We start from the raw sequence: 17,112 nt of genomic DNA on the forward strand, positions 1-17,112 counted from the left end.
GTGCTGTTCCAATGAGATTTATAAAGATGACTGCCTGAAGAGAACATGTAAATTTCCACAGTCATTGATGATATGGGGCTGCATGTCAGGTAAAGGCACTGGGGAGATGGCTGTCATTACATCATCAATAAATGCACAAGTTTACGTTGATATTTTGGACACTTTTCTTATCCCATCAATTGAAAGGATGTTTGGGGATGATGAAATTATTTTTCAAGATGATAATGCATCTTGCCATAGAGCAAAAACTGTGAAAACATTCCTTGCAAAAAAGACACATAGGGTCAATGTCATGGCCTGCAAATAGTCCGGATCTTAATCCAATTGAAAATCTTTGGTGGAAGTTGAAGAAAATGGTCCATAACAAGGCTCCAACCTGCAAAGCTGATCTGGCAACAGCAATCAGAGAAAGTTGGAGCCAGATTGATGAAGAGTACTGTTTGTCACTCATTAAGTCCATGCCTCAGAGACTGCAAGCTGTTAAAAAAGCCAGAGGTGGTGCAACAAAATACTAGTGATGTGTTGAAGCGTTCTTTTGTTTTTCATGATTCCATAATTTTTTCCTCAGAAGCCAGAAAGTTGCCATTTGAAATGACTAGTTTTGTGTCATGTCTGTGATCTGCTTTTTTCTACAAAATTAAACAACTGAATGAACATCCTCTGAGGCCAGTGATTCCATAATTTTTGCCAGGGGTTGTATGCTATAAACAAAATTTCCAGCCAACCTTGATGCTCCAACGTGACCTGACAAGTTAGTTTTGTTGTTAAAAAACATTTTTGCTTGGACAGAGCCAAAAGCAACTCCAAACCAAAGGAAAACATAACACATATTGTGGTAAGGGTAAAGTAGCATTTTCTTAAGAAAGAAAAAAAACAAAAACTCCAAACTCAATGAAAACACACCTTGATGCTGAGGGACCTGTTCTTTTTCAGGGAAAAAAAACAAAAACAAAAAAAAAAAAAACACGAGAAAAAAAAATGACGCAGGGGACGCAGGGGACGCAGCCGCCGCGACGCTCCGCCACAGGAAAAACACCTCTGTTGAAAGCCTTAAGGACAAGTTGGAACATGTCCTGCCTGTTAAACAATTTCTCATATACTCACTCCACTGAAAGCCATCAAAAGCCGCCTGGATTTTACAAATGGTTATCAACACGGAGGTGTTTTTCCTGTGCCGCCGCACCGCGTCGGCTGCGTCCCGACGCGCGGATCCGTCCGCACGTCTTTCATTAAAAAAATCTCCTTTAACACTGGAATATCCGGATAAAATGCTGAAACCGACTTCTTCTGAAACTTCTGTTCTCTCACGACGTCCTGGAGCAATAGAGCCTGAAATGTGGAGGTTTTCAGCTTGAACAGGCTGATGACGCCGCCTGAGAGCGCTGCACGACGTCTCGCACCGTGAAAAGTCCTTAAAGCGACAGAATCACCTCAAAATCTCTCATCAGCTGTTAAAATTTTCACTGAAAACCAGCTTAATTTTTCGAACCGTGTCCACTTCGATGTGTCTCACAGGTTTAGAAAAAATTTTGATCAAACAACGCGCCAGTCTCTCAGCAACTTCTCAGTCAAAGGAATTCCGACGAGGGGCTGGACGACTCCTCCCACATGGAGTGCTCACAGGCGAATGACGTCACCGACAGGCGTGGAAAAACTCACGCATGCGCACGAGGGTTCAAGCATGTCTGACGTAAAAACATATGAATGAAATCCATATAGTTTTTGAAAAAAATAAAAAGGACCGTTACTTTATTGACAGCCCTCGTATAGACATGGCCTCTGGAAAAATAAGTCCCTGTTGGAACAGAATAGGATATTGGATCTCAAGGTTGTTATTGCTTCACCTTGTAATTTCAGTGCAAGAAATACAATTCAAAAGACAATTGAAAGTTTGGAGAGGAACAGGGGGCAAAATTAAAGAGGCTCATCCCTGCTCCAAGTACAAACATTTTAAACCATTCTTGACAGACAACACATTGCCATAACGAACTTTTAGATAAGATAAATTTGTTAAGAAATATGAGTTCCTCTCATGTCTGTCTGAAGTCAGCAGTGAGTTGCAGGGCAGAAAAAAGTGGTTTAAGTGCACTTTGACCTCAGGCTATTAATTTTGTAAACTGCATAAATAATATACATAATCATGAGCAACATTAAAATTTTTAAATATCTTATTTTTCCATTTGTTGTTTTCTATTTGTTAAAACAGTAGCACAAACACACATTTTAAAGACACAAACTATGGGCCATTATTGTTGCAAAAGTATATTTTGATCTGTGTGTATGTAACCACATATGTGTAAAAAATCTGTGTGTGTATTTCAATTTGTGCGTGTGTAACCATATCCACAAATGTGTAAAAAAGTATGTGTGTGGGAAACTTCAATTCATGTGTATGTAACCAGATCCACAAGAAAAAAAAGAAAATAAAAAATAAAATAAATCTGTATGTGTATTGGCTGTGTTCTTACACTTGACTTTTGCTACACTCCTGCCGCGTTAGATCTGTAAATGCATGCAGCGATTTGTGTGTGTGTGTGTACTTGTCTGTGCCACCATGGCTATTCAGCTTCACACCACCAGGGGCGCAAGCACCAATGATGTTGGTCCCCCTCCCATTTTAAGGCTGTCAACCTCTTCAAGTTGGATGCAATGCATTCTGGGTAAAATGTACTGAAAAATAAATGTGTCCTTATTCTGCAGATTGCAGTGCTTTATGTTACAGCTGTGGTGAACACGGAAGTTTTTTCGAGCTTGTTAAAATTATGTCCGTAAGTGGTTTTGATGTCTAAAATAGGAAACAACATGACACCATAAGTGAGTGGTTGGGTTATTTAATGTGCTTCAAAATGCCAATCTTTGTGATGTTAGATTACAGAAATTTCTCCTATTTGCTCACAAAAAGCAGACAATTTACACTTGAGACTTTTTTCTGGAGTCTGACTTGTGCGTTTCAATCTTTAAACTATCGTATCATTCCATTAAAACAATTTAAACTTTTTTTTATTATGGAGCAATATGTTAGTTTAAATAACTTTAAAAAAAAATGTATCACTCCATAAAACAAATTAAAACTTTTTTTTAGGAAGTGATACATTAATTTAAATAACTAAGATTATGTATCACTCCATAAAAGTAACTAAAACTTTTTTATGGAGTGATAAGTTAGTTTGAAAATTGAAACACAAAGAAGTCAGATTCCAGAAAAAAAAAAAAAAAAACTTCAATTGTTAAATTACCTGGTTTTGTGAACAAATAGGAAAAATTCTTGAGATTATTCCAACATCACTATATTCTAACATCACAAAGCTTGGAATTTTGAAGCACATTAAACAACCCAATCACTCACTTATGGTGTCATGTTTCATAATTTAGACATCAAAACCACCTATGACATAATTTTAACAGGCTTGAAAAAACATCAACATGTTCACCACAGCAGTAGCATAAAGCACTGCAATCTGCAGAATAAGGACATTTATTTATCAGTACATTTTACCCAGAATGCACTGCATCCAACTTGAAGTGGTGCCCAGGTTTAAAACGGTAGGGTTACTGATATCATTGGTGCTTGCACCCCCTGGTGGTGGGAAGATGACTAGCCACAGTGGCACAGACAAGTGTCCCCACACACACACACACACACAAAAAAAAAAAAAAAAAAAAAAAAAAAAAATCGCTGCACGCATTTACAGTTCTAATGCGGCAGGAGTGTAGCAAATGTCAAGTTTTAAGAACACAGCCAATACACAGTTTTTTGTTTGTGTTTTTTTTTTTTTTTTACACATTTGTGAATTTGGTTACATGCACATGAACTGAAATATACACATTTAAATACATTTGTGGATCTGGTTACACGCATGAATTGAAATACAGTTTTTTTGTTTTGTTTTGTTTTGTTTTTCCCAACACATTTGTGGATCTGGTTCCATACACACAGATGAAAAAACACATTTGCAAATACTTTTGCTACAATAATGGCCCCATACAAACCCCCTGCCAAAACACTGCCAGCTACAAGACCATAAAGCTGCAGCAAGAATGTAAATATGGATAACAACAATTTTGGAATGCAAGCAAAGCAGGGAGATAACTGAGAAACAGAGCAAAGAAATACCTTACATAACAACACCAAGATTCCTGCTTGTACAACAATAACAACATTGTCAGTTACTGCTTCTCTGTCAGGACACTCAGCATGACAAGCCAGATGCAGGATTCAAAGTGATTTGATTTCATTTAGTTTCAAGTTTTCTGACTGCTGCTTCACCAGTTTTTTGTTTTGTTTTGTTTTTTTTGGGGGGGGGGGGGGCTGTATGTGCTCTGTGCACACTTCAAAACAGGTACTCATGGAGACAAAAACGTTTCACACGGACATGAAATATTATATTTTATCTGCACGAGTGTGCCTCCATTATTGAAAGGAAACAAAACTGCAGTAAACTCTTTCTGGCAGTGCACAGTGCGAGTACAGTGACTGGAGTCTCAGCTCATATTTTTAACCTGTCAAGAATACTCTGATTTTCACCATGTGCTACAACTCCAACACTCATTTTTTCCAGTGGCATTTGAGTGAATGCAACTTAAAAGAACCCCACAACTGCATCCAGGGTTTTCATGTATCCCATAATCCCTTGTGCTCCAGAGAGTCGCTGCAGTCAAAACGACAGAATCCACATGATGACAATTGTAAATGAATATTATACTACAAAAATATAATTTTTTATGCTTATCGTCACGTTAATAAGAGACTGCATGCATGATACCCTGAAAACTTGCTAAAACAATTATAATAATCTGTGTCTGCTACATTTAATCTGCGTGAAATTTAATAAACGGAAACTGAATTTCAGACATATTATATATATTAGTCTGGAACAAAGAGGACAGTGTTGTAAAGAACAATAATCAAGACATTAAAGAGCAAACTTCACTTTCCCCCAGAACATGATCAGGAAGCGAGTGTAGCTCACAGCAGCTCCCATTGAAAATAACGGAGAGACAGCCTGTGATTCTCGCATGTTTACATAAAACAAACGCAATAACAACATCTATAAACCCAGAGAATATATTCACAAGAGTTTTAGGCATAATATAAAAATAGTTTTATGTTGCGATGTTAATGGTGTTGTTCGTGTGCAGCATGATCAAAGCGTCTCAATGCAGTTCTCAATGTTACTGAAATCTCGCAGCGCGGCGACCTCTCCGAGGTTTTGTGGGATTTGAAACCTGAAAGGGGTGGTTACCCTAATGAGAGTGTGCAAATGGAGCAGCGCAGTCTCGTTTGAACCCCTGCGTGATATCGCGGAATTTGACCACTTCCAGGGATGTCCATTGTTGCACATAGCAACATGTACGCTGAAGTCTGAGATTCTTCTGCATTCTGCTTCTGCATTATGCAGATGCCGCACCGGGCAGCTCATGTATGCCCGGCTTAAGTAAGAGTTACTATGGAGGAAGCTTCTGTTAAGAAGAAAGAAAAGTGTGTCTGCTGTAACCATGTTAAGTTTACAACCTACAAACCTGCATATGATGTGACTGGAAAGTCTGTGTGTCATGCCTGTACCACAGTATAACACGTACACGGTCGAGCTGACTATGATAAGCTTCCCATTGGCTACATCTAATAAAACTTGCATATAATGGATTCAGGTGGACCAGCCAATTTTCTCTGTTGTAATCAAAATCCATTATATGTATAAAATGGACAAAATATATTATACGTATAAAACAATCATCAACCTCCAAACCAATGATACGGTAGGTACAACTTCGTGCATGAATTGCTGGTCATTTGAGCGTCTTTTTCCGATTTCGTGTCGTGAAGTTGGTCATATCTGCAGACTTTTCTGACAAATGTATTTAATCCATGATCAAAATGTAATCGGTGGGTGCACTGCAAAAACTATTAAAATATGATGGGAAAGGAAAGAGAGAAAACATGAAAGTGACAGATTGCAGCCCTTTGCAGTCTCCAATTTAGCAGATGCACCAGTTTGCAGCCATGCAGAGGGCTCTGATCTAAAGAAGTTTGGTTCACCACACCCAGGGATATGTGTGAATAGGGATGGGTATCAAAAACTGGTTCCTTTTAAGAAATAGTAAGAAATGATTCAATCCACCGACAACAATAGCCTTTTTGCTTAATGATTCCCTTATTGGTCCTTCAGTTCACATTATGCCAGAGCGGCTGTTGTTCTTGAGGGTGTTTATCTGGAAAAATGATCATTTCTCTGCACTGACTGCAGACACTGCTTGAAGAAACAAAGCAGCTCTGCGACCCATTGCTTCACTGGTTCTCTGCTTTTCAGAAGTGGCAGGCTCTCTGCTGTGCAGATTTCAGTCAGAATTAATAACTTCAAAGTAAATCACCATTTTAAATCAAATGACACCTCTTTCCAAATGTAATACAGACAAACTACAACAGACGAAAAACATTTTTTTTCCTCCCAAAATGAGACATCCTCCGTTCTTTATGAATTACATTGATTTTGACATGCAGTGTAGCCAGCTGCAAGACCGCAGCTCAAAGCCTATGGAGTTAAATTTGTCTCATTAATATCCGAAAGGAAATGCTTTTGGACAAAAGCTACAGATTTTGTTTATTTCTATTTATGTCCAGAGATTTAGGTCCTTGTATATCAAGGATCCAGTGCCATGTACAGATTTTATTTAAATTTAATTTATGTCCAGAGATCAAGAATCCAGTGACCAATTTCATATTTATTTACTTTAAGACTCAAAATGTTGACATAAAAAAAAACAAATCTGTTAAGCCTACTTTTAGTACACAGAAAATTCATAAGAGGTATTTATAAGGGAACTGATAGAATCAGATCGATAATGGCATTGTTATCAAAAAAATCTTATCAATACCCATCCCTGTGTGTGAAAACGTAACGCCATATTACAGTGCAAGCGACATGCAGCATTTTGGTAAGAATCACCGGCCTTGAATTATGCCCTGCTGCCTTGTTTAGGTCCCCGTGTCTGAGCATGGTTTGAAAAAACTAAATGCCCAGTCTTTTAATCAAGGAAATACGGGACCCACTGTCCTCAAATCAGTGAGTGTCACTGCTGAGCTTCATTTCATACCTCTGTTACTGGGCAAGTCCAGACTGCTCTGTCTAGTACATGCAAGGGGTTTTTAATGGAAATACATTGCGGTGGGGCTGGACGTTTTGTCCGATGCGAGTAAAAATACATTATACAAAATCTATTACACACCGTGCTTATTACACAGAAAACCATACAAAAAAAAAAAAATCATTGGACCTTTTGTTTTGTCCGGTGAGTGTGAATATCCGATTTATACGATGACTAGGCAAGTTTTACTGTACAGGCTAGTAGTACACTAATATTTTACTGTAGGTGTAAGGTACATCATACATTTTGTACAATCCCAAATCCAATGAAGTTGGGATGATGTGTCAAATGTAAATAAAACAGGATACAATGATTTGCAAATCCTCTTCAACCCATATTCAATTGAATACACCACAAAGACAAGATATTTAATGTTCAAACTGATAAAGTTTATTGTTTTATGCAAATATCTGCTCATTTTGAAATGGATACCTGCAACACATTTCAAAAAAAGCTGGGACAGTGGTATGTTTACTACTACTACAGATCCATTTTGCATGGGGAAATGTATTACACTGTCTCCTGGTTTGTTGGCTAATAGCCAACATTTATGTGTCAAGACAATATTGAGTGCACATTTTACAAATTGTGGCCACATTTAAGTAGATCATGCCCTTGTTTTACTCAAACAATGCTTAAAACGTGCGCACAATATCATAAAACATGCGCACATTCTCTCCACATGCAAAAGATTTTGCGATGACACTTCCAGGGCTCCATAGTTCCTCGCTCTCTCCCCTCAAACTCTGTCATAATTGTGTTATAAACCAGTCACCATTTGTTTTATTATACACCTGTGTAGTTAAATAAAATAATCTTCACGGACGATTCGTTTGCGCGCGCACGTAAAAAAAAAAAAAAAAAAAAAGTGAAAGTCAGACGACGTCCCGGATCAACAAAGCCTTCACGTTGGAAATGATCTGGTTGTTTCAGGGGGTTTGAGCCTGTCGATCGCCGCTCGGAGCTCTCTCAGCAGTTGTGGGCGGTCTTTAAACCGTCTGGATCACTCCTTAATCTTTGTAATCCCCATAAAATCGTCCCTGAAAGCCATATTAATTTTCCGAACAGTGTCCACCTGGAGGTCTCTCACAGTTTCTGGAAAAAAATTGATGCAGAAAAGCTCCAAATCGTTCAGACATTCATTCGCAATAAAAAAACGACGAGAGGGGTGGACCACTGCTCACACAAAGCCTGCTCACAGGCGAATGACGCAACCGACAAGCGTGAAAAAAACTCACGCATGCGCACGAAGGTTCAAGCTTGGCTGATGCAATCACACGTGATTCAAATCCATATGGTTTTTGAAAAAAATAAAAAGGTCGGATACTTTTCTAACAGACCTCGTATGCATGTACAGCCCTGTTTGTAAGCACCAAAAAAAAAAAAAACACTCAAAAAAGATGTGAGATAAGAGATTTCATACATTTTTACTTCGAATAATTATATGAGCTTGCGACAGCACCATTTGTTCATTGCCGTTTCTGATGCATAAAATGTTTTGCTAAAGGTGTCTTAGCTGGTTGACCGTCAGTCCTTACATAAAATTCTTCCCTTCAGAATCAGTTCTGCAAAGCCTTCAAGTGAAACATTGTCCACTCAGTCGACTCATTCAAGAAAAGGTGATTGGTATGCCTTCAATGCACCCTGGTCAGAAGTCAATTCTCCCAATGCTGTACACCTACAAGATCTTTCCACTTTGGAAACTCAAGAATCTTGACCACCATGTATCAGTTAAACAGCATGCCCTATTGTCTATCAGAGCACAAACCAGCATCAAGTCAAAGGAATTGTCTGTCAACTAGGGATGGGGCCGATCCGATCCCAGATCGGTATCGGCTTCTGATACCGATGTAATTCACGTATCGGAAAATACAGATCCAACTCGCGACATTTTTCGACACTGAATCCTCTCATCTGCTGTTGTTTGCTCTCTGCTCGTTTACTGCCGACCAGGAGGAGGAAAGGGGAGGTTTCTGGAGCAGAGCTGTTTGAGAGAGCTTTCATCCACAGTGTTCTAGCTGCGGTTAGCGGCAAATTTCTGTACAGCTCTCGGGTTCAAATTGTCTGTACGTCGAGCATGCATTTTCTGAAAAATTAACTGAATTATTGCTGAAAATGTGTGCTAAAAAGTTAGCAACTTCACTGACACGAGACTGTAAAATGCCAGCTCAGCATGCAGCCAAGGAGGACAGCGAACAGAGATTCTGTCTGCTGAAAGGGAAAAGTCTCCATTAAAATCCTGCGCGTGAGGTACAAATCTGGAGACGGGTACAGAAACATTTCTGCTGCTTTGAAGGTCTTAATGTACACGGTGGCCTCCATCATCCATAAATGAAGTTCAGATGCATCTTCCCAGAGCTGGCCACCCACCTATACTGAGCAATCGGGAAAGAAGGGCCTTAGTCATGGAGGTGACCAAACCATCTCAATCTTGCCTTTCTGACTTTGTCTCCAAACCGTCCCACCGAAGTTGTCCCTCTGATATGTTCATACCTAATCCTGTACATTCTCATCATTCCCAAAGAGAATTGCAACATCTTCAGCTCTGCCACCTGTCTTTTTGTTAGTGCCACTGGGCCTCATGTATCAATGTTGCGCACTTGTGGCGTAAATTTAGGCGTAAACTTGAAATACACCAAAGTCGCCGTGACATGTATCAAGCAGTGCGCACCTGCCCATTTCTGGCGTACGCCTGACGTGATCTTGATAAATGCGGCGGGTGGAAACGATCGTAATTATAATAAACACACCCATAAATATTCAGACTCCGCTTCAGACACACCCTCATTTTACGACATGGAAGCCGGGAAGACGGCAATGAAAAAGAACTCCACCAATCACGACGCGTGCCAATAGAGCGTCAAAAGCGGCTGTCGTATCAATTGTTTTGTAGTATATCATCAATAAAGTGTTACAGTGGTCCCTCAATTAATCGCTGGAGTTACATTCTAAAAAAATAGCCCGTAATACGCGAAGCCGCGACGTAGTTAGCGTTATTTTTTACAATTATTATAGACATTTCAAAGCTGTAAAACCCCTCACTACACAGTTTATACACGTTCTCAATCAGGCATGAACATTTTCTCACTTTTCTCTCGTGTGTAAACACTCTCAAAGTTCAAATCTTAGTAGGAAAATAATACCAAACTGTTTTCAGGCCCAAACATTTGTTTGAGAAATAAAAATAGAACGTTTTCCTATAAATAATTATGATGGCATTTAGAACTAACAAATTAATTTTAACGATCAAGGAACAAGGTCGGACACATACGTAAAATTATTAATAGTGACTCACCAGTATTTCACAGATCGGCCCTCTGTGTCCTGGCGCTGCACCTTTTCCCACTCACACCTGGCTGCAGCAGGTGTGTGTTTGTTTTGCTCTGAGTAGTTGTTGGCGCTCTTTTCTCTTCTGGGCAACAAGATTCTTATAAACAGATACGCAGAACACTGTAAAAAAAGGCATGCAAAATTGGACTAAATACTCCGCGAGACTCCGAGGCCACGACAGGTGAACGGCGTTATAGCGAGGGACCACTGTATTCTCTTTTCACATGTCAATAATTCTTGACATGTGGATATTTGCTCGCTCAATTAATAAGACACGCCTAATCTGTCAGATTTCTTTATTTTTTTTAAATGTATTTCTGTATTTATTTTATTGTGACAACCGAATGGAGACGACAAAACCTGGTTGCAGCACGGGCGAATTAAGGGAATGACGAAACTACAGTTGTTATTATCAATTTCATAGTCTAAAACGATCACACCACATGAAGTTAAGCTCAGTGCTGCTCTGGCTCCATGGTCGAAGTCTGGAGAAAAAGGCGAGCAGCGCTTTCTTTGCAGTCAGTGCTGTGGCCATGGATCGTGCTCCATAACAACTCCGCAAAGGCGGGATTTGTATTGATTATTATGTAGTATAATCAGGAAAGTGTTATTTACGTAACATATGCATTGATTTGTATAATGGCACTGTTTATCATGTTGATCATCTTCATTTTTATGTGGATTCCAGCGCTGGTTCATTTTGGTGTATAATTTACGCCACCTCTCGACCTGGTGTATATTTTCAGCGCAGCGTACACCAACGACCACATTGATAAATGCCAAGTAGCGCAGCCATTTTGGCGTACACCCCATATACGCTCAAATATCGCCGTTGATACATGAGGCCCACTGTCTCTAGGCCGTACAACATAGCTGGTCTTGCTCCTCTCTTGTAAATTGTCCCCTTCACTCTTGCAGATATTCTTCTGTCACAAGTTACTCCTGCTACCTGTCTCCACCGACTGCACCCTTGCACTCTCTACCACACTCTTCATTTATACATACACAAATTCATATTATATATATATATATATATATATATATATATATATATATATATATATATAAACAAACATACACACACACACATTTTTTCCTGCAGGTTTAGGCCTCATTTTACTTTAGCTAGTGAGCCATCAACCATATCAAAGCAAACCTGCAAGGTTCTAACATACACATATTTTATATATTTCTTCAAATTACACTTAACTATTGTCTCCACATGAAATTTGCTTTAAACTTGAATGTCCTTGAGGAAAAAGAGTTTCTCAGAGCAGACGCACAAAGGAAGAAGAAAAAAGATAAAACTTTTTATTTTAAAAATTTTGTCAGTGACGTGGGCCACGTTGCAATATGAATCCAAGTTGATCCACATCGAGCAACTAAATTTTCTAAGGTAGACTACAAGGCTGGAGGTGTCTGCATCTTCTCTCGTTTTTTCCACTTTTTTTGTTTTACCTCAGCCACACTAAGAGCAAAGCTAACGTATTGCGGGATGATGCTAGTGAAAGATTAGGTGACTGTGAATCCTGTTATAGCTGATGATTTCGAGCCCAAAGGCTGCGCCTTCCACCAAGGAAAATCAGTTTTTCAAAACTGCCCAATCTGGCAATACTGTTCTACTACAACGACTTTATATATTATAATGTCCGAGTGCACATCATTAAAACAATCGATATCATCACAGAATATATATCATGCACCCCTAATGCAGAAAATGGATGTGAAAAACAAGTAACCTTTAAAACCATATTCTACAGCTCTCGCACCACAAAGAACTTAGCTAATTCTTAAAAAGTCAAATACATGTCTACTGATAAACTGCCCTCTTGAGTGAGAAAACATGGTCAAAAGCATTTCTGGTACCTTCACATATGTGCAGAGTTGTGACCGATCCAATGTTGAGAGAGCAGTGTGGTTTGAGCACCTATCTACCAATAAGAGTGTGTGGTGGCTCAGTAACGTGCATAAAGAAGCTCCATCTGACAACCAAATAAAACAAGAGAAATGTTGAAATATAAAAATTCACAATGTGATGAGGCCTCATTCAGCTCAGCGCCTGATGTCTTCCTTTTGATACAAACTCCAGAATAATGTTCTTAACACATGGGTTGCAAAGGTTTTGAAACTTCAGGGAACAGTTTTTGTAATTAGTCTTCACTAATATGCAGACAATTGCTACAATTTCTAGCTATCCATTCTTAAATTCCAGTTTTAGTTTCCCCATTCTGATGTATACTTCATCCTGCATTTACCAATCTAGTAGGCACTATGTTTCTCCCCGGCATTGCTGAACGTGTTAGCTAATGGTGATGTCAGCGAACGCAAAACCACAATGTGCCCACTGTCTGACAGGTGGCACACAAACTACATATTTCAGTCACAGCTGTTCATAATGTTCCACAAGCCATCATATCCACTAACCAGCCAGCAGGTGCCCAGACACCTTTCTGGGTTACTCCATAAGAAAAACAAAGTTGCTTTTCCACTTGATCTGATACTCCGAAGTTCAACACGTGTCAAGGTTTACTTTTGTAATGTTCTTTTAATATGGTTATTTACAAAATGATAGCATGTAGACCCCTACATGCTATCATAGACAATATAAACATAAATTTGCCCAGTGGTACAGATTTTGATTATACCAGCCAACTGTGACAGCACTTACATCATCAACAACTCACGTCAAAACTGAGAACCACAAGGCTTTGTTTGGCACATGGAGGAACTCAAGACAAAGATTGGAGCAACATCTATGGACTTGGTTTGGAGTTCAGGAGTTCGACTGTGAGCAGAAAAATATAATCTGCAAAATATACCAGAGAGGTAATACGAGCAATCGGTTCTACCATCTTCAAACAAAAGATGTTAAATATGAGGAAAGCCAAAGAATGCACCTCCTCAAACACCAAGGCAGCATCTGGGAAGATTATCACTTTATTACCTCCGCCAAGGAGGTTGTGTTATCGGTCGCGTCCGTTTGTTGGTTGGTTGGTTTGTTAGCAGGATTACTCAAAAAAATCCTCAACGGATTTCAATGAAATTTTTTTACCAGGGGTGTATCTTATGACCCTATGGCCTTGGCGGAGGTTTGCGCTTTCCGAGTGCTTCTAGTTTATTTTTATTTCTGTATTGGTTGAGAACAGTGAGGAAAGTGTGATGTGTGGTATGTTTTGCATTACGGAATACTTCATGTAAAGTTTTATGTTTTGTTGTTGTCTTTTTTTAAAATGGTACATTGTAATGGAGAAAAATCTGTTTCACTGCTTTGAAATTAGCTGAAGGGTTTTTTTTTTACCTATAACTGCAATTTTGTACAATGCATGTTCTTAAAATAGTATGTGATACCATTTGAAATTTCTAAGCAGTTAAGAGTACAGTTTACTGATGCAATGCATTTGCTATCCAGGGTGTGAATCTTTCAGTATCTCAGAATTCGATTAGATTCTGATTCATGGGGTCACAATTCAATTCAAAAACTGATTTTTAATTCCAAATCAATTCAGTACGTACAGCTGCTAATTTCAGGATTGACTTGAGTATGCCACAGTGTGCTAAGAAACGTGCCTGATGGTACTACATACCTTGGCTCAATTGTCTACATGATAAATCTGAAGCTTCATTTTCCAAGATGTTGTAAGGGTGAAGGTTAAGGGTGTTCAGAATTGGATGAAAGTTTGTTAAAATGATGCAGTGTGTGCTAGGTGGCTACTAGAATGACCTTGATTATGCACAGCGTGCATATGAAGTTGGTCATATCAAGCTCTTTCTCATCCAGGACATGGTATAATCCAAAGTATGCCCAAACGCTTGCTTTTATCATTTGCGGTGTGGGGTTGAACTGCTTGTATTTACCGCTTCTCCGTGCTAATGACGAGCCAAGTTAATTCACTAATGTAGTGCAAACTCTTGTATGGAAGCAGAGAGAGATGCACAACAGCAATTCCACATGTAAGGCTGTAAGGGGAAACTGACTAAAACAGAGACAGTATAATTTTAAAAAACGATTTTTGAAAGTTTTGAGTTGATTTTTTAATTGTTAAGGATAACCACTGCAATTCTGATGTGAATCAATTCCTCCCTAAGACCCCTATTTGGTATGGAAGTATGCTACCGATTCAGAAAAAAGTTCGGAGTGGCTATACGCCCAACAGTTGGGTCAATAAAGTAAAGTCACGAGCATATACGCCCAACCACAACCGACCAATGAGCGCGCTTGTAAGCTCACTTCCGGTTTCAACGCTTGTAAGCTCACTTCTGGTTTCAACGCGGGAGGGGAAAAAAGGCGGCTATTTTCTCGCCGGGTGCGGGAGGGTTCGCAGCCCGCGGAGAAGCTGTGATCTAAAGTGGTTCTGTATGGCTCATCACACCCAGGGAACTGTGTCAAACTAACACCATCTTACAGCCAACAAGCAGCATTTTGTTCAAAAACTGTTCTGTCGTTAACATGCTTCCATTCAAAATGCTTATGAAGTTTGTCTGTTTTCATCCATTGTGGTGTTTTCGCAGTAATTACAGACAGCGCTGTTAAATGTGTCAAACATACACCACAATAGAGCCTTAAAAAGTGGTGTAAAAAAACGTAGTTTAGATGCACAAAATGTGTCAAATACACGATCACGGTTGGGCGAATAAGGTAAGACATTATATTTATCTGCCCAACGGTTGGGCGAATAAGGTAAGACATTATATTTATCTGCCCAACGGTTGGGCGTATAGCCTTTGCCAAAAAGGTTATACTGCAACGTATATATGCCAAACAATATATTGCAATTCAGTTACATCTAATGCTTCAAATAATATGAATTTAAGGCCATACCTCCAAACCCAAACAGCACGCATCGTTCTGTTTTTTTTAATTACTGCTGACACAAACAAACCAATGTACCAACTCAGCCATCTACGTTTTTGCTGTTCAAGCCTATACAGCACAGGAAACATCACTACAAATTAATTAATGTTAAATGAATAAGTAAGTGCCAAAAAGGAAAACAAGGAAGAGGCAAACACAGAAGATTAGAAAGTGAGATGTTGCATGAAAAAAAAAAGGAGACCACTGTGGGGTCATTAGTGGGTCATGAGGTCGGTGCCTGCTGTCACACAAATTAGCCTGTTAGCAGCCAGGAGTTATGGAAATTTACAGCCTATAAACATCCACGTCAACTTATTACAAACCAAACAACAATAAAAGCAGAAAGAGTCAAAGCGTACTTACTTTATGAAGTAGCTGGCCCCTTCGTCCGTAAATCCTTCTTCCCAACCCCGAGGTAAATCTGAAAACAAACCAAACTTTGACCTGAAAACCAAAACTTCTCTCTCACAACGCAAGACAAATACAATAAAGCGAAAGCTCATCTTTTGTGTTAGCTCGGCTAGCTACCTGAACGGATCATGTGTCCAGAGTTGACCGGTTCTCCGGAGCGGGGATGGATCCAGGTCGTAGTCCGAGTGTGGTCGCTGCCGAGCGGACACACAGAGAGAGGAAAACACCTGTTACACCCACCGCGGAACTGTCGCTAAACCCACGCAAACCAGCCTGCAAAACGCTTATTATCCCACTCACTTAATGAAGAAGACCCTGCCGTCCCTGCAGACACCGTAAGACCAGTGTTCCGGCAAGGTATCCCGCCCAACAGGCGCCGCCATGATCCGGTTTAAGTCCTATTTCATCTCCGCGTCGAGTCTCCAGGGAGCTGATCAGCGCCGCCTTCAGGGACCTGTTTCAGGCTCGGATAAATGAAGTTCCGGTAAAGGTGTACAGCTCAGTGGATAACACACCCGAGCTGGGAGACAATATGTGTCAAGACATACGATAGAATTTAATACACAAAAAAATGTTTTTGTTTTGTTTTTTTGACAGGCAGTAAAGATTTAAAAAACAAACAAACAAAAGGCATCGGAGAAGAGATGCAAACCCTGCACGGATATATATCCATGTCCAAATAGTAGTACATGTACATTCAAAGTTTTGAGTGTGCACAGTGTTGTGATCTCAAAAACCTACGGTAACAATTTGTTTCTTCGATTACTCTCAAACATTTTGTTGAAAGGTAAAGCAACTTCCTATGTTTGCTATATTTCTCTTCCAAACTGTACTCATTTATACATGGTATAAATTATTATAAATTATTATACATGGTATATACTAGCTTATTTTCGTTATTTACAATTTTATTTTACATGGTGTAGATTTTTAATGATTCATCAGTTTATGTGTTCTTTTAAAGATATCAACATATAGTACCTAAGTTCTTAGGTTTCCATTTGATAGCATAATGATTATGCTTTTTTATTTTCCTATAGTATGCTAACAGTTACTTTAGATAGATACCAATGCACATTACTTCATGGCTTCTGTTTCTATCATAAAAAAATTGATATAATAACAAATACCAGATTTATAGTTTAGCCTACTAACTATAATTTAATTTTACTACTAGTCTACATACTAATTTACCTATACTACAATCTTCTCCTGTATTAATATTTACGTTTTAATACCTACTCCTGTATATTATACGAGGGCTGTCCATAAAGTATAGGTCCTTTTTATTTTTTTCAAAAACTATATGGATTTCATTCATATGTTTTTACGTCAGACATGCTTGAACCCTCGTGCGCATGCGTAAGTTTTTCCAC

General features: G+C 39.1%; 1 protein-coding gene across 1 annotated transcript in view; it reads right to left on the reverse strand.

The window, feature by feature from the left end:
• LOC117515357 (pleckstrin homology domain-containing family A member 7-like) overlaps nt 1-16,138 on the reverse strand; it is a 502,114-nt gene extending 485,976 nt beyond the window's left edge. Inside the window, exons 1-3 of the mRNA XM_034175889.1 lie at nt 16,037-16,138; nt 15,854-15,930; nt 15,689-15,746 (exon numbers count right to left, since the gene is read on the reverse strand). Coding sequence (XP_034031780.1) covers nt 15,689-15,746; nt 15,854-15,930; nt 16,037-16,119 — 218 coding nt within the window. The 5' untranslated portion in view covers nt 16,120-16,138. The remainder of the gene's footprint in view (nt 1-15,688; nt 15,747-15,853; nt 15,931-16,036) is intronic.
• Between the last annotated feature and the right edge of the window lie 974 nt (nt 16,139-17,112).

This window comes from Thalassophryne amazonica, chromosome 8 (assembly GCF_902500255.1).
Source record: "Thalassophryne amazonica chromosome 8, fThaAma1.1, whole genome shotgun sequence".
Taxonomy (NCBI): Eukaryota; Metazoa; Chordata; class Actinopteri; order Batrachoidiformes; family Batrachoididae; genus Thalassophryne; species Thalassophryne amazonica.